This window comes from Borostomias antarcticus, assembly GCF_949987555.1.
Source record: "Borostomias antarcticus genome assembly, chromosome: 24".
In the NCBI taxonomy this organism is placed as follows: Eukaryota; Metazoa; Chordata; class Actinopteri; order Stomiiformes; family Stomiidae; genus Borostomias; species Borostomias antarcticus.
In genome coordinates, this window is record NC_140257.1 from 13353045 (window position 1) to 13371430 (window position 18386).

At 42.6% G+C, this 18386-nt stretch overlaps 2 protein-coding genes across 6 annotated transcripts in view; one reads left to right on the forward strand and one right to left on the reverse strand.

Moving 5' to 3' along the window:
* The window catches only part of zmynd11 (zinc finger, MYND-type containing 11), a 21381-nt gene extending 18596 nt beyond the window's left edge, over positions 1–2785 (forward strand). For both annotated transcript variants that reach the window (XM_084458025.1, XM_084458026.1), the window contains one exon: positions 1–2785. This exon is cut by the window's left edge and continues 493 nt beyond it. The gene's annotated coding sequence lies outside the window, so the exon portion shown is untranslated.
* Positions 2786–5607: 2822 nt separating this feature from the next.
* Positions 5608–18386, reverse strand: part of LOC311325340 (disco-interacting protein 2 homolog C) — a gene marked incomplete at both ends in the record, with an annotated part of 144873 nt that continues 132094 nt past the window's right edge. For 3 of the 4 annotated variants that reach the window (XM_084458022.1, XM_084458019.1, XM_084458020.1), the window contains 9 exons: positions 5608–5860; positions 6140–6263; positions 7883–8057; positions 8931–9005; positions 9526–9583; positions 10918–10979; positions 13385–13414; positions 14965–15135; positions 15792–15960. In XM_084458022.1, coding sequence (XP_084314148.1) covers positions 5608–5860; positions 6140–6263; positions 7883–8057; positions 8931–9005; positions 9526–9583; positions 10918–10979; positions 13385–13414; positions 14965–15135; positions 15792–15960 — 1117 coding nt within the window. The remainder of the gene's footprint in view (positions 5861–6139; positions 6264–7882; positions 8058–8930; positions 9006–9525; positions 9584–10917; positions 10980–13384; positions 13415–14964; positions 15136–15791; positions 15961–18386) is intronic. The other variant, XM_084458021.1, reaches the window with a different exon arrangement.

Here is an 18386-nt window from a genome sequence, read left to right on the forward strand (position 1 = left end):
ATGAGCATTAACTGAATTTACATTTTATTACCTGAATTTTTTAATCACTTTTCTTACTGTAAATGTTTAACAATAAGTATACAACTTCGATCTTAAACCATAAGTACTATTGCAGCATTGAAATAGCTCTGCTTTCATATAGAAAATAATTGAAAATGCTGAAAAACATAGCAAAAAATAAGACGGTAGTTCATTTTATTGGACATTTCGTGTGATTTTACTCATGAAAATATTTCGGTGAATAGCACCTTTTTCTTTTTTTTCTTCACTTAAATGGATCATTCTCAAGTCACTTAAACCTCATTGGGAACAGGGTTATGAAGTCAGCGAAGATGCTGACGAAAATCTTCCGTTTATTACGATGCACATTTTGGTTAACTTTTGAATATACTGTAATTTTTATGAATCAAAGAAAAAAAAAGTTTTTAATTTGTTCTAAATTTTCCCGGGGAATATATAGCAATCTTTACTGAGCTGGATCTTGGAGAGGTTTGTAATTTGACAGTTTGCACATTTCATTTCTTTTCCCATAACCCAGATGCTTGTAATATTGCCAAAAAAAGAAACAACATTTGTGGAACCTGATCTTTACAGAGAAGATGTGTTGAGTGCTGTTTGTCCCTCTCTTCGTTTTGTTTTGGTTCAGTGTCATTGTTATGGTGACGTACACTCAAAGTACAATTTTAGAATACTCAGAGTGACTAACTATGAGACTTTTTCACTGCTTACGCTGTAGTTGGTGTTCAGTGCCTGTTTTTTCCAACACCATCTTGTTCTGAGTAAAGAGGTGTGCATGTTGATAGTTTCATTTTTTTATCAATAGAAGAAAAGAATAAAAGCTTGTGGAATATCTGGTTTCCAATAGACAATGAATACGGATGGACCAATATAAAATATATGCAAATATTTGTTTTCTTCATTTGTCCTCATGGTATGTAATCTTATCAGGTGTTTAATTTCGATTTTTAAGAAGGGCAATAAAATTGCCGTTTTTTTTTTTCTTTTAAAAAAATGTACTACCAAGAGGCTACTCCGGCAGTTTGACATTGTAAGTCCTTGTGACTGTTTCCTTAGTTATGAAGAGTTGACTGAACAGAGGAAAAGTCCTCCCCTGCATTCATTCATTGTCCCGTTCTAGACGCCACTTTACCATTATATGAAACCTTTCTACTGTTAGCTCAAACAAGTGCATCACTTTTCAGATCTAACACACTTAATCAGGTTGTATGATATACAACTAAAAATCAAAAAAAAAAAAAAAAAAAACTTTTACCTGTCTTCTATCTATAACATGTTTCTCAGATGTTTGATTGCATTAAGGCAACTTGTCTGTTTTTAAAGCAATGTGATGTTTTGAAAGTAACGAGCCCTTCAGTTGCCTTGTGTGTAACAGTTAAGTATAATACAGGCTTCGACGACTGCGCAGCGTTCTGTCAACACACCTTCCAGTAGGAAACCATGACAAGTCCAGTATCATGTCTGCTCTGTTTGAGTGACAAACTCTTGGTAAATTCATGGTTACACTACATGTTAATACCTTCCCTCTACACTATGTCCATAAACAGAATTTCACCCATGGTGACAGAACTTTGTAATGGAATACACATTGTTGAGGTTTGGAACTCTAGTACATAACTGGTATCCTGCCAGTGTACATTCTAAGCTAACAGAAGACTGCAAATTAGATTGTGTATATGATAAAGCTAATATTAGATTTATTTGTTTAAAGTCTGCTGAGGTCACAGTCATGACAACAACCCTACAAAAAACGCATGTAAACATACAGTATGACTGGTCCCTTGGTCTTTATTGTTACTATTGTATGTTTTCACTTGGGATTGTAGTGTTACATGGGTGTTACATCTGGAATTGGCTAGGGTTATGACTTCATTTCTACAGTTTTTATATTTGTCCATCCATGTGTAATGAACATGTGTGATATTTTCCCTGTGGAAATATTTTGATGTCATTCCAGTTTGTGAAGTATCTCTGGTAACTGCATGAGTAAGGTGTGTGTATTAAAGTTCCTTTTTCATGTTCAAAGACATAGTTGCACTTCTTCAAATTGACGCAATATGACAATGATATTTTGTTTCTTTATTAAAGGTGGGGTAGGTAGTTTGACGTCAACAAGGCCTCCGATTTGTCATCTTTTTCAAAAGAACCCGCCCCTCCCTCCTGTTAATCATGATAGAGACCCTGATTGGTCAATACATTCGGGCACGGTACATTCTTTGAATCCAAAATACAGAGGCAGCGGTAAACACAGAGATCCAAGTTTATTCTCGGAGCACTTCTGTTACTGATAGCTGAAAGGATATTATGCCAATTTTACCAAATAAAGCCAAAAGCAAACTACCTATCCCACCTTTAACTCTGAAATTGCAGTCTTGCTAATTTTTCCCACCACTCAGTTGATAATAGGCTGACTAGGCTACTTTCTGAAGAGAACAGTGTATTGTCACATTCAAGACTAAATCAATGAGATTGTCTTCATCTTGGTAAACCTTTTTCCTGTCCATATGTAAACTATTAATCGTGGCTTAACATTTCTGCTCCTGGCATTTTGTTTTACGCTTTAGCTAGCAATATGTATATAAATATATTCTATGTGCTAACATGGAAGAATAAATGTATCAACAAGTTCCTGTTGTAGCCAGTCATTTTCTATAAATTAATTTGGGTTATTGAGGTTATGGACTCGCATTGGCACAATTACAGTTATTTTGCTTTGTTCTGCATTGGTTAATACCTGGCAACTGTTTCACAATATAAGAAATTAGGTGTTTCGGGATGAATAAAGCTTGGTGCAATTTTTTACTTCTTGAAGGACTATGGTGTTCATGGCTGTGGAATCAGCTTCTTGGTTCCTATGTCTGTGGTATCTGTTATGTGTACAGTGCAAAACATGAGCTGAATACACATCTGCACCATACACAACTATTTGCTTTTCAGTCAAACATTCACATTAAACACGCACCCTTGCTCGCAAGTGAGGTCTAGATTCAAAACAGCTTTTTAGTTCTTCAAAACTGAAATGTTTATTTGATGATGTCATCAAACTTTTCAAACATAAAGACAGTAAGACTTAGCTAAAAAATAAATGAACTGATTGACGAATGAAGGTGTACATGTAAACCTATCCCCCCAAACCAAAAATTACGCCTGAAAAAGACCATTTGAATTCCTCCCCCCTTATGAAAATGTATATATACTTCTATATATGATATGTATACAGTATATACCCATATTTGGATATGAAATCCAAAATATAAGGATCATACTTAAAACTAATATATGTCAAAATATACTACATGTATTAGAAAAACAATACATTCCTGCTACTGTACGTCTGTGATTGTAACAATATGCAAACATTAAGATACAGTACATTTTGCAAGATATTACACTATTTATGCAAATACTGTCAGCATGTATGAACGTTGCAGTAGTTTTTTATGCATTAAGTAATACATTTTGACATATATAGAAAACAATATTATTGATCAGCTGGTTTCTTTTTTCACATTTGCATGTGGGGAGACTCGTAGACAATTCTGTGTCCAGCTTTCATACTTCAAGTTACTTCGATCGATGCAGGTTACCATTTTGTCAGAATTATTACACACATTACCGAGCTGCTGTGTGTGAGAAACATCGGTTTCAAATGAAAAGATGACAATAACTATTTCAAATGTAAATTATATCTCGAAAAACACCCCCACATTACTGTACGTACTGTTTTAAAATGTTTTGCATTGAGATGAGCCTTTCAATATCACAATATGGTTCATCCTCATCCTCCGAAAGTGAAACATGGCCTGCTAATCAGATGCACACATAAGGTTCCGATGCTACAGAAGATGAATGAATGTTGTTTCAGGTGTTGTTCTTGGGTTAATGTTTCATCACAATATATCAGCCTGATTGATATGCAAGATCAGAATCAGCCACAAAGTAACAGGTCTAATACATTTTAAAGCCTGGGAATAGGTGTTTGTATAAAAGAAAAATATGGTTTCCTACTACTGTATGTGGTCAGCTGCAAAAGAAACAAGCCAATGTCTTTTTATATTAAAAAATCATTTAAATTTTATTTGAAAGACTTATGCCAACTCATATTACATTTTAAATCTAAAAAAAAAAAAGTGTCGGGGTAATTTAAGCCAATAAAAAATGTAGTGTAGAAAGTGCTTTTAATTCTAATGTGTTGAACTAGAACATTCTTAACCATAAAATAGAACCTCAAATCCTGATTCCCACAGATTTGAGGTCTCTCCCCTACTTCAGCCTTGTGGCAGTTTGTTCTTTTAAAGGGTCTCCATAAAAGTGTATTTTCAGGGGTTTTTTCAGTCTTTTTCCCACGTGACATCAGTATATGAGCCCTGAATGATCTTTCAATGTAAAAATATTTAGGACTTAACTTTATATGTACAATTCTGGTGACCTTTCCCAACCTGCCAGGTCAATAACAAGTGTTCTACCCCCCAGTACAATTGCATACAGTATTCATCATTAACACCAGAGGTGTACAAACATATTCCAAATTTATGTTTAATCCTTTTAAGATGATTGATGACCTTTGTGCAGATTGGACCTTTTAAATAATTCACCTCATTCTAACGATGCAATAACTTTTGTCTACACCACCAGACACCATGCAAGTGAAAAGTACTGCATTTCAAACATTTTCACTGGTGAATCCTAGGTCTTTATATACATCTATATTTATATATTCATATTTCTTATACTTGATGTGATGCTATTCACTCAAGATAATACAATACTTTGATTTTATATTAGCAAATATTCAAGAGTAAAGCATTCTTGAATGTCTTCACTCATATACTTCTAAAGAGAACAAAATAAATTAAATTAGTTTTTGTACATACTTACATGATATGAAATAATGTACTGTTTTCCTTCAGTAAAATTATATTGAACATGATAACATAATTAAAGGCTGCTGTTGAAATAACTGCACTGGTTTCCCTTGTAGATGGGAAAATTATCATCAATGAAAATAAACATTAGCGCAGAATTAAAGATGTAACAATTCTTAAAAAAAATGTTTGCTAACAAACAGAAAACAACATATTGTACCTCATCATAAAGAACAATGTGATGTCCCGTATCAAAAAACATGTCTGTACTTCGTAATGATTGATATCATAAAAAAGGTAAACATAAAATACCATTTGCCACAGTTTGTAAATATTCTTTAAAAAATACCCTAACCTCTTAGAGGGCATATTTAAAAAAATGAGCAACTTCAGCAATACGTAACATGAAAATATATGTAGCCACACTTCAAAAGCAATAAGCAAGAATTTGTACTAGACTGGGATTCTCCACTATCCCAATATCTAAATGACACATATTACCGAGCTGAGTACCAGCTCCTCCTACTACACAGTCTCCTACTACACAGTCTCTCGGTCTTGCCAATTCTAGGTGCTTTTATTTTTCAAACTAGAGACGTCACACACAAGCTCCGCCCCTCAGTCTGGCAGTCCCTCCTCTCGTCTTTCTCTTCAACGAGACCAGGTTCCATTGCATTGCAGTACTATATGTATGTATGTACATTGTGCCCTGTCTCTGGCCAGGCTACATGTTATAGGCCACGTATATGGGGTCCAGCTGGTCGGCCAGGAAGCCGTCCCTCAAGTGCATCCTCTGTTTCTCTCCACGGGAGTTGATGGGGATGACGCCGATGTCGACCACCACCACCACGCCCACGATGAGGTAGTGCTCCTCCAGGACCACGTTGGTGACCAGGGGCACCAGGTCCAGGGCCTCCTGCTCCGAGCCGTCCAGCTCCACCACCACCACCAGCAGGTTGGTCCACGTGAACACCGCACTGAAACAACACAGCACATCTTCAGTCATGCGGAGTAATAAAAAACTTGATACATTGTTTTAGCTGGTGAATGTCATATATATCGTATTTAATTGTGTTATTACTATTACGAGTATGTACTTTTAAAGAAAACACATTTTTATATCATGAAAGCCATAACGAGGTTATTTGCCTGCATTAATGGCATGTCGTTCACTCTATGAAAGGTTCCTAACCTGGCCTCTCTATGTTCAACACATACTTGGACAATAAAAGGAAGGAAAAGTGAAATGGCTTCACCATTCTGTGATGCTCTTATGCGTCCGGATGACGGAGGTCTCGATGTCGATGGGGTGGTACCTCATCCCTCTGAGCTCCATGGCCTCGTCCAGAGCGCCTACCACGTACAGGGCGTCGTGTCTCTCTGCGCACGCAAGCACGCGCACACGCGCGCGCACACACACACACACACACACACACACACACACACACACACAGAGTTTGTAATCAGGTCTACTGTGTCTCAGATCTTAAATGGGTCACTGGAATTCAGAACGTTTGTGCAATTTCAAATACACAAAAGTATGCTGTGTAGTATGCTGTGTAGTATACTGTAACTACCGTCAAATAATGGCAAGACGACGGATATAACCATAGCTACGCAGATGACACACACATTTATATCACCATATCACCAGGAGACTATAATCCCATAGAAGCGCTGAGTAAATGCATTGAACAAATCAACGATTGCAACGATTACAAAATCAGCCTACTATCACCTGAAGAATATATCAAGGATTAAAGGACTTGTGTCTCAGCAGGATCTTGAAAAATGTGTCCATGCGTTTATCTTCAGTAGGCTCGACTACTGTAACGGTGTTTACAGGTCTCTCTAAAAAATCGATCAGACATCTGCAGCTGATTCAGAACGCTGCTGCTCGGATCCTCACTAAGACTAAGAAAGTGGATCACATCACTCCAGTTCTGAGGGCTTTACACTGGCTTCCTGTCTGTCAAAGAATTGACTTTATAATACTGCTGTTGGTTTATAAAGCACTGAATGGTTTAGGGACAAAATATATTTCTGATCTGCTGCTACGTTATGAACCATCCAGACCTCTCAGGTAATCTGGCACAGGTCTGCTTTCTGTCCCCAGAGTTAAAACAAGAAATGGAGAAGCAGCGTTCAGTTTTTATGCTCCACATATCTGGAACAAACTTCCAAAAAATTGCAGGTCTGCTGCAACTCTCAGTTCTTTTAAATCAAGACAGAAGACTTCTTTTTGCCGCTGCTTTTTATTAAATCAAATAATTATTTATTCATACACTGCACTGTAACTTTTATTCCTGTATTTTATTTTTCCTGCATTTTGTTTTAAATGGCCTTTTTTACATCTCGTTTTATATGATATTTTATGTGTTTCTTGCTTTGTCGATGCTTTTAATGTCTCATGTAAAGCACTTTGAATTGCCTTGTTGCTGAAATGTGCTTTACAAATAACTTTGCCTTCCCTTGCCTTTCCCTTTTTAGACGCAAAGCATTCTGGTACAGTAGTTGTGGTTTCTTAATGGTTTCTTAGTCAATAAATAAAATGCATCTCCAATATCAAATGAAATACAAATAAAATATATTATTTTAACTCTTTCTTTTAACTGTAAATAATGTACATACTGTAAATAATAAACAGCGTTCAATGAATTTCTATAAACATGAATAATGTAACCTATTAAGTTGCATGCTGTGGATGTTGTATACTGAGGAGTGACATGTACTGTGAATGCAGTTAATAATTTGGCTTCTTGAGATATTAAGTTGATATCTTAATATGATGTATGCACACACATACAAACAAACACACACACAAACACAAACACAAACACAAACACAAACACACACAAACACAAACACACACACAGCAGCAGCAGCAGTAGGGTTGTTTGCCATCCCATCTAGCAGGCCTTGGTGGACGCACCACCGTGGACACACACACTGTGTTTGAAACCCCGTGAGGAACCAGGTCCGCTGCTCCTGTGTCTCACCTCCGCTGGCGTCCGTGAGCTCGGTTCTCCTGAGGAAGCCCAGGTAGCCGGTCCGAGCCCAGACGGTCTGCGTGTCTCCGAAGCTCAGCCGGGAGTTGAAGTGGTCCGACTGCAGCGCCTCGTCTCCGTACACGGTGAAGTAGCCGCTGGCGTTGTGGCCGCTGTGGACCCAGATCTGTGGGGAGAAACCAGCGACACTCAGCTGGACAGTCAGGCAGTCGTCTTTCGCCGTTCATGAGATGAGTGAGATGAGTGAGATGAGTGTTGATGAATCAGAGGTCTAGATGACTTTTGTTCTTGTCCATTGCCTGCATTCTCAATAGGGGTGCAATGATACACTCACGATACGATGCACAATATTGGGTTCACAATATGAATGATGAAGTTATGACTGAAAAAAGTATTTTATTCTAAAGACAAAATGCTAATAAATAATGGTGTTGTTTGCCCTATAGTTTTTTTTACACAGTAATGTTTTATAACTCGCAATATCTGGACATAATTGATCGAATAAACACTGATCTTCTTTGAACAAATCACTGATTGTTTGAACAGACGAGGGCTCGAGTTAGTACTGTAGATAGTGGCTCATTTGCAGCCAATCCTATAATAACAGTCAAATCAAATTTGTACAGCGCTTGTCTGGGTACCCGTTTACATAATGTTGCTTAAAATGTATAGAATATAATCTCTCCCTCTCTCTCTCTCTCTCTCTATATATATATATATATATTGTTTGTTTGTTTGTTTTTGTTTTGTTTTAATATTGAGACAGTTTTTCATCTCGATGATACATATTGTGACATTTATATATTACGATATTTCGTGGCACTATATATTGTTACACACCTAATTCTCAACAATCAAATGTCTTTGTTAACTTGCCAGTACCATCTCACTGATTTACATGTTTTCCATTACTGTCCAGTTAGTTTTGCTAGTTATTATTTAGTATATATTTTATATTTTTTAGGGGAATATCCCTTAAAGGTCCAATTCCATGGTCATTGTCCATGTAAAAGGATGAGTTCTGAGCGAGCGGACCGACCTCTCCAAGATGCGAGTCTCCCAGCGGTCCCTTGGTCTCTGGGTTGGCGATGATGATTCGAACCCCAGGTAGGATCTGGAATATTAAGGAGCAAACGATTATCATCATCATCTCCTGTCATCTCCCCCGGCAAGAGGTCTTTATAGAACTGATACCGCCAGGCCTTGAGTTGAAGTGGCCCTCTCACACTCTCTCTCTCACTCTCTCTCCCTGTCCTCTCTCTACCGTCTAGGTAACAGGTTTTTTTGTTTTATGCGAGACATAGAAGCCTTGTTACTAAGTGGCCCAGGCTGATTTAGTTCTCTGAACCAGCTGTAAAATAGAGAGCTGTGAGCCGGAGCGTAATTAACACTCATAAACACTTCTTACTGTCGGTTATCAAGACTCTGGCCACCATGGAAACCGCATGACTTAAAACATCCTAGGGCAGCCTTTGAGTTTCCAGTGGCGTCGAAGTCGTTTAAATTCATCAATTAAGCGAAGACCCACAGCATTTCCGTGTACCTGTTTGTGACATTTCAGTTAATGGTATGATGCTTAGTCAAAGTGTTATACTTAACCAAGTGCTGCTCATATCTGGCCAAAGGAGACTCACCTTTCCAGACTCCATGAGAGGTAAGCTGTGTGGAGACCCTCTCTCTACCAGCCGCACCCTGTAAGGGAGGGAGGGGTTAGACCAGGCTGGACAGCCCAGGTGAACACCTGTCCATATGACCATAGAGACAAAGCACATTCAAAAAGCTGTCTTTCAGCCATTTACCATCAATGTTACATAGATGAAGCCATTTCAAGATGCAGCCCTCGACAAGGAACTCAATCTAACTAACTAACAAAAGACATAACTAAAAACATAACTAATCTATCTAAAGACATACTTTTTAACACCGGATGAGCAACTGAAATTTCTCTTCTACTCTTCAATCAATGCACGGTTTCTCACGCACGCACGCACGCACGCACGCACGCACGCACAGACACACACACACAGACACACACACACACACACAGACGAACACAGGGTCAGCACCCCTGGATGGATTTCATCACAGTTCTTTGCTGTGAGCAAAATGGTTCAGGCCAGAATGATCATCATACACTCTCTACAGTAAACACACCACTGTACAGCAGATATAGCCTGTATTTACAGTGCCTATGAAAAATATTCACCCCCTTTGACTATTTCACATTTTACACTGTTACAAAATGGAATCAAAATTGATTTATTTTTGTCACTGAAGTACTCTATAATGCCAAAGTGGAAAAATATTGACATACTGTCTGTTTCTAAATTAATTACAAATAAAAAAAAATATACAAATAGCAATTACAAATAATTGATTGCACCCATGTTACTATGACACGCCTAAATAAATTCACACACACAATCAATATTTCTTCAGAAGTCACATAATTAGTTGAATGGAGGACCTATATGCAACTGAGGTGTTTCATGAGTTCAAATAAAATACACTTGTATTTTAGTGCATTCCCAGACTAAGACTACATGAAGACCATGGAACATTTGAAACAGATCCGGGACAAGGTTCTTGAAAAGCGCCAATTAGGATAAGGATATCAGAACATTTCCAAGGTATTGACTATCCCCCCCGAGCACAGTTAAGACCACCAGAAACAGGGAGAGAACATGGCTGAACTGTGAATCTGCCGTCCTCAAAAGCTACGTGAGCGGGCGGGGCCGGCCATAGAGAGGCCACCAAGAGGCCTGTGGTAACTGAAGTGACACTACCAAATAAACAAAAACAAATATACACGTAAAGTAATTCTTAAAGATATTTTTAAGGCTTTATTAGGATAGGACAGTGTAAGGACATGCAGCAAAGGCGTGGGTGGGATTTGAACCCACGCCGCTGCGGTAAGGACAAGCCTTTACATGGTAAGCGCCCCAGCCCATTGAGCTACCGGGGCACGTAAAGTCATTCTAATAATGATTCAAATATGGGCACTTTTCCCAGCAGCGTTCACATACCTGTCGTGCCGCAGTGCCCTCATGTCAACGAACACCGTCGTGGGGTCTGGTCCCGAGGTCCCCTGCAGAGGGACCACATTAAAGGGTTAATGTCACAATGTCACCAAATGTTATATTACTCTCTAGCACAATAACGGCTACTAGCATGTACTACTGCACCACTAGCATGTTAGTGCTCACAGGAAAGCCTGCAGTCCACACTGGGGGTGAATAGAAGCTTCGAGACCAAACAGGAACATGAAAAACACATTACACCATTCAGACACTGAGGAGGCGGGGAGGACAATCTGGAAGCTTGAAGGAATTATGAACCGAAAACAAAAGATAAGGCTTAAAAAAGATACCAAACGGCCAACAAAAGTGCAAACAAATACTTTCTAGGGATCAGAGGCCTGGGCTACGTACATGCAAAACAGAAAGACACAAAACATGTAAAAGAAATTGTCCTTTGGGAGAGCAAAGAGGTTGAGGTCAAATCTACCGCAAGAAAATGAGCAGAAGAGAACAGGGAGTCTGGAGTGAACACAGCGGACGAGAGGGAAGATTTACAAAGTCCAAGTACTGTAGGCCAAACAAATACAGTAGGTCAGTGTCTCTCCACTGTGTTTAACTTCCCCTCCCTGTCTGTGGACCTACAAGAGACCCGTGACGCTGTCGAGTCATTAGACTGACCACAAATCAGAGGACGCGGACAGACCGCATGGGGGAGCGCGGACGCGGACTTGACCGGTGTGTGTGCGCGCGCCTGCGTGACGACTGTGGCTTTTACGAGGTTAGTTTTTGTGAAGACAGCTACAACAACAAAAACACAAATGGAGACGAAAAAGAAGACACAAGAGAAAGAGAGAAAGAGAGAGAGAGCACTGAGCCGCCTCCCAACCCCGCCCATTCCAACACCAGCCTCTCCCTCCCTCCGACGAGTTACAGTGCAGCCGTGACTCAGCGCGCGTTAACAGTCAGACTTGGGCTGAGAAAGCAGCAGTCGCCCACGCCACCTCCGCCTCACACAGCCATAGAGCTGCACGTGCTAGACTGAATCAGCCCGCCACCTCCAGAGACACGTAGAGCTGCACGTGCTAGACTGAATCAGCCCTCCTCCTCCGTTATGCCGGGCTCACACTACAGGATTTTGGGGCCGATTCATCCCCGATTCACCCCTCCCGACGATCGGAGGAGAAATGCGGTCTGGAACATCGGTCCATACCGATGTTCGGCCCAGATGATCTTGTAATGTGAGGGGTTTACAGATCCAATCTTAAACCTCCCGATCGGCTCGGAGACCCATTTGGGCCGCCCAGGTGAGACGGTGAGACCAGTGGTTTGTTGCTCCCTCGGGCACGATAATATTCTGTAGTGTGTGATGAACCATTATTTTCAAATCTTGTAGTGAACTCTTGTTTGAGATTCACGAGAAGAACATCTGTTAAGATTGTCCTTATGTGTGTGATGCAACCCGATTTTGAAAAATCGGTTAGGGTTTTTAAAATCCTGCAGTGTGAGCCTGGCACGTGCAAAGACGAGATCAGCCCCCTGCCTAGAAAAGCACGCAGAGCTGCGTGCTTTTTTTTACCAACAAACTTCTGCCATAACCACGCCCCCGCGAGTTTTCATTGGACAACCCTAACCCTAACCCTAATCCTAACCCTATCGCTAACCCTAACCCTAAACCTAACCCTAACCAATGAAAACTCAAGGGGGCGTGGTTATGGCAGAAGTTGGTTGGTAAAAAAAATCACGCCGCAGAGCTACACACATGCCAGCCTGGCTCCACCACCAGACACAAGAACACAAGGCTGGCTCCAGGCACCATCCAGGGGAAACTCGTCCCTACACTGAGCACTGTCCCTAACGGCGGTGGAGGTGACCCACGGCTAGTCTCATGCTAACTCTCCAAACTGCTGACCATTCCCTCTCTAAAGGTGCTGTGCTGGACATACTTACCTTGTGTTTGCATATGGTTGGCTATAACTATCCTCCATAGCTAGAACTATCAGCCAGGCCAGTGGAATTAGGCTACAGTCAGCCTCAGACACGTTTTCTCCTCTCTCATGTTTACCCAGGGACAACGTTGAAAGGACACTCTCACGTGTTAGCCCCCGTCTTTTAAGCATTGTATGTGGTTTTTAAAGTCAGAAGTAAGATTAGCCTAGCCTAGCCTAGCCTAACCTAGCCTAGCATACCTTAGCCTAACCTAGCCTAGCATACCTTAGCCTAACCTAGCCTAGCCTAACCTAGTCTAGCATACCTTAGCCTAACCTAGCCTAGCCTAGCCTAACCTAGTCTAGCATACCTTAGCCTAACCTAGTCTAGCCTAACCTAGTCTAGCATACCTTAGCCTAACCTAGTCTAGCCTAACCTAGTCTAGCCTAACCTAGCCTAGCATAGCCTAGCATAGCTTAGCCTAGCCTAGTCTATGCAGTGGCCTGATGGTGAGGAGGGTGGATGAGGGAAGGTGAAAGTCCCCTACCTGGTCAGCAAGCTTCCCCAGCCTGTGAGGCTATAGCAGCAGGAGGAGGAGGAGGAGGAGGAGGAGGAGGAGGAGGAGGAGGTAGGAAAGAAGAAATCAGGGATGGGGGCGGAGACAAAACCAGGTATGAGATATGTGGGCGGGGTTATGTAAAAACCGGAGAGGCAGGGATGGGGGGGGGACAAAATGTCAAATATAGACATGGAAAACAAAACAAAAACACAAGCAGGCACATGACTAATAAGAGGTTATGTTGAAAATTATTTTTAACTAGTAGTAAATGTTAGTACATTTGGGGACATTTTGAAGACAACATTAGTTATCCACATTAATATAATATATTCAGAAGTTAAGAAACTTAGGTAAAGAGTTATGACTTCTTCATCTACAATGATAGTTTCAATACATACGGATACAACAAGTATTTTCAGCAGGTAGCGATTAGCAGACTTTTTATTTATACATTTAAATGGCATTTAAAGAGTGCTTAAGCAATGCTTAATCAAAATCCTACTTTTAAATCTAATATCCACGGATTAAACCAAGGTTGCAAATCATAGTTAAATGCAAAATAATGAGCAGCCCAAAATGAAAACAGTATGTCATGGGAGCGACACTATGGAGGCATAACCTTGGCTATGTCTCCAAATAGGTTGTTTTGATGAGAAGCAGCCGGGTGTGTGACTTGTGGAAGACGTCAATACATGCTCTTCCCAGCATACAGAACCACGAACAAGTCAGAATGGGTAAAGAAATGCTGAACCTTGATCCGAAACAACAGTTTATGGCCAGATGTGAACAGCTGTGAGATGTGTTCTCGAGGCAGAACCATGTGTGTATGTGTGGGTGTGTGTTTGTCACTACAGTTACTCATTGCACAAAACCAGATCACCCCCCTACCAGCCCCCCCCACTGCAACTTCCTTAAGCACAATTAAACAAACTGAATTACAGCTACGGAGTTCCTAGAGGGAACCTATCTAACCTATTTTCAGGCATCTCAATAGGCACAAACGGCAGCACCTTACTAGACGCCGCTCTCTCGTCTGGCACACGCAGTGCTACAACTCATCCACCAACCTATTCATTCGCATGGATCAAACCCACGCAGGCGTGGCACCTGACACTCGTTTAGTCCCAGGTTAGGGTTAGACTTGATGGCTCTGATGTGGTGCAGTAACGGCGTGTTTTGGGTTAGCGTGAGGTTAAGAGTTTGACGCTCTGTCAAAATGTGACATTTTTCAAAAGTGAAAACCACCTCAACGTTTCCCAAAAGCGTCACCCGACCCGACATGTAACTGAACGAGACGAGACGGAGCGTTTTTGGGGTTGAGGAGCTACAAAGACGGCAGCCGGCTCAGCAGGGACCGGAGTCGGGGCGGGGGGGGTGGGGGGGATTGAGGGACTGAAGTTCCAGAACAATTTGTCCGTATCGACTTATTTGGCTAGACCCCCCCGAGCTGGACTAGCGCCGGCTAAGCTGCCCAGGATAAAGAACAGATCAGAGGGGAGGAGGAGGAGGAGGGGGGAAGAGGAGGGGGGGAAGGAGAAGGAGGAGGAGGAGGAGGAGGGAGAGCCGACCTGCAGACAGATGGCCAGGTTGACCCTGCAGCCGAAGGAGGTGCTGACGGCGCGCGGATGCAGGCCCAGGTCTTTGAAGAGCTTGGAGAAGGACTGGGTCAGGGCGATCCTGGGCCGCTCCTCCGCCACCACCACGCACGTCCTGACCCGGGACAGGTCCAGGCCTCGGGACTGCGCCAGGGGAAGACGGGGCCCACACACACTCCGTTAGACCACACCCGATGGCATTCGTTTTTCCCCCCAAATATATTTATTGGTTTTTAGTTTAAACATCAACACACAATACGAACGCACAACCCCACCCTCGCATCCAAACCCTACAACCCATATTACCCACAGGGTACCAAACAAGTAATATAGAAATATGTACTAAATTAACAGGACAAAATATATAGAATTAAAATAAAACTATAAAGAAAGATTAATTGTACAGGACATAAAAGACAAAATACAATTAGTATTTTACTAATCTGATTACTGGATTCTACTGGATCAAAGCACATTTGACCGGACCGGACCACTCGCTGGAGCAAAGCAGTCTGGGTAGATCCAGTGGATTGTAAGTGCTGGGAAATGGTTCAGAACTTTAACATTCTGTAGGAACCTGTGGTGTATTTGGTGGGTAGGCTGGTCCATATCTTCATATTGTAATAAGATAGATGGTGTAAATCGACGTGTTATGATACTAATGTAGACTTTTCTTTCACACGATGGGCTTACAGTATGTACTGTCCTCCGAACAAACTTTGTGGAAGGTCTAAACACCCAGAAGGTAGTTGTAGTGTAGTGTTGTTGTTTTTACTGCAGGCATGTATGAGGAGCCCTACCTTGAGGGACTCTGTCTGCAGGCCCAGGCCCTTGGTGCAGAGCTCCATGACGGAGTAGGAGCAGAAGGTGTCTCTGACGCGGTACTGGCTGACGGCCAGCAGCCACAGAGCAGGGTTGCCCTCCAGCTCGGACGGAGGGATCAGGAGGGACTGGTGGCCAGAGTACACACTAGAGAGGAGAGATAGTCAGGGTTAGTACACTAGAGAGGAGAGATAGTCAGGGTTGGTACACTAGAGAGGAGAGATAGTCAGGGTGAGTACACACTAGAGAGGAGAGATAGTCAGGGTTAGTACACTAGAGAGGATAGATAGTCAGGCTGAGTACACACTAGAGGAGAGATAGTCAGGGAGAGTGCACACTAGAGAGGAGAGATAGTCAGGGTTAGTACAAACTAGAGAGGAGAGATAGTCAGGGTTAGTACACTAGAGAGGAGAGGTAGTCAGGGTTAGTACACTAGAGAGGAGTGATAGTCAGGGTTAGTACACTAGAGGAGAGATAGTCAGGGTGAGTACACTAGAGAGGATAGATAGTCAGGGTGAGTACACACTAGAGAGGAGAGATAGTCAGGGTTAGTACACACTAGAGAGGAGAGATAGTCAGGGTTAGTACACACTAGATAGGAGAGATAGTCAGGGTGAGTACACACTAGAGAGGAGAGATAGTCAGGGTTAGTACACACTAGAGAGGAGAGATAGTCAGGGTGAGTACACACTAGAGAGGAGAGATAGTCAGGGTTAGTACACTAGAGAGGAGAGATAGTCAGGGTGAGTACACACTAGAGGAGAGATAGTCAGGATGAGTACACACTAGAGGAGAGATAGTCAGGATGAGTACACACTAGAGAGGAGAGATAGTCAGGGTTAGTACACTAGAGAGGAGAGATAGTCAGGGTGAGTACACACTAGAGAGGAGAGATAGTCAGGGTGAGTACACACTAGAGAGGAGAGATAGTCAGGGTGAGTACACTAGAGAGAAGAGATAATCAGGGTGAGTACACACTAGAGAGGAGAGATAGTCAGGGTGAGTACACACTAGAGGAGAGATAGTCAGGGTGAGTACACACTAGAGAGGAGAGATAATCAGGGTGAGTACACACTAGAGAGGAGAGATAGTCAGGGTTAGTACACTAGAGAGGAGAGATAGTCAGGGTGAGTACACACTAGAGAGGAGAGATAGTCAGGGTTAGTACACACTAGATAGGAGAGATAGTCAGGGTGAGTACACACTAGAGAGGAGAGATAGTCAGGGAGAGTACACTAGAGAGGAGAGATAATCAGGGTGAGTACACACTAGAGAGGAGAGATAGTCAGGGTTAGTACACTAGAGAGGAGAGATAGTCAGGGTGAGTACACACTAGGGAGGAGAGATAGTCAGGGTGAGTACACTAGAGAGGAGAGATAGTCAGGGAGAGTACACACTAGAGAGGAGAGATAGTCAGGGAGAGTACATACTAGAGAGGAGAGATAGTCAGGGTGAGTACACTAGAGAGGAGAGATAGTCAGGGTGAGTACACTAGAGAGGAGAGATAGTCAGGGTGAGTACACTAGAGAGGAGAGATAGTCAGGGAGAGTGCACACTAGAGAATAGAGATAGTCAGGATGAGTACACACTAGAGAGAAGAGAGGTAGTCAGGGTTAGTACACTAGAGAGGAGAGATAGTCAGGGTGAGTACACACTAGAGAATAGAGATAGTCAGGGTGAGTGCACACTAGAGGAGAGATAGTCAGGGTGAGTACATACTAGAGACATACTGTACAGTATATGAGATAGAATACTCACTCCTAGACTACACCATAACATCCTAAAACCTCAGAGACAGAACCCATAAGTACACTGCACAGCACAACCAATAATAATAGCTGACTCCATAAAGTTAGCTCTTTTTCCCCGTGTGTCCATTGGTTAACTCAGCCCAGTGTGGTTTGCTCAAGGTCTAGCCCGCCTGAACAGTAGCAGGGAGCCAGAGCTGGAGCTGCTGCTCTCGGGGACCAGTCACCCGCTCGGAGAGGCGCTGCGGCAGCTGCTTTGTTCTGCTGCTGGGGTCCCGCTTTCTGGACAGACGCCCCCCCTGCTGGGGTATTACCAGCTTCACCCAGTACTTGAGTACAGTACACCAGAGAGAGAGAGAGAGAGAGAGAGAGAGAGAGAGAGAGAGAGAGGGAGGGAGAGAGAGAGAGAGAGAGAGAGAGAGAGAGAGAGGAGGGAGGGAGAGAGAGAGAGAGGGAGAGAGAGAGGGAGGGAGGGAGGGAGAGAGAGAGGGAGGGAGGGAGGGAGGGAGGGAGGGAGGGAGGGAGGGAGGGAGGGAGGGAGGGAGAGAGAGAGAGAGAGAGGGGAGAGGGAGACGGAGGGAGGGAGAGAGAGGGGAGAGGGAGACGGAGGGAGGGAGAGAGAGAGAGAGGGAGGGAGGGAGAGAGAGAGAGAGAGAGAGGGAGGGAGGGAAGGAGGGAGGGTGGGAGGGGGAGAGGGAGACGGAAAGAGGGAGAGAGAGAGAGGGAGGGAGGGAGAGAGAGAGAGAGAGAGAGGGAGGGAGGGAGGGAGGGAGGGAGTGGGTGCCAAAAGGTGACCCAGAGAGGTGGTGAGAGAGAAAGTGAAAA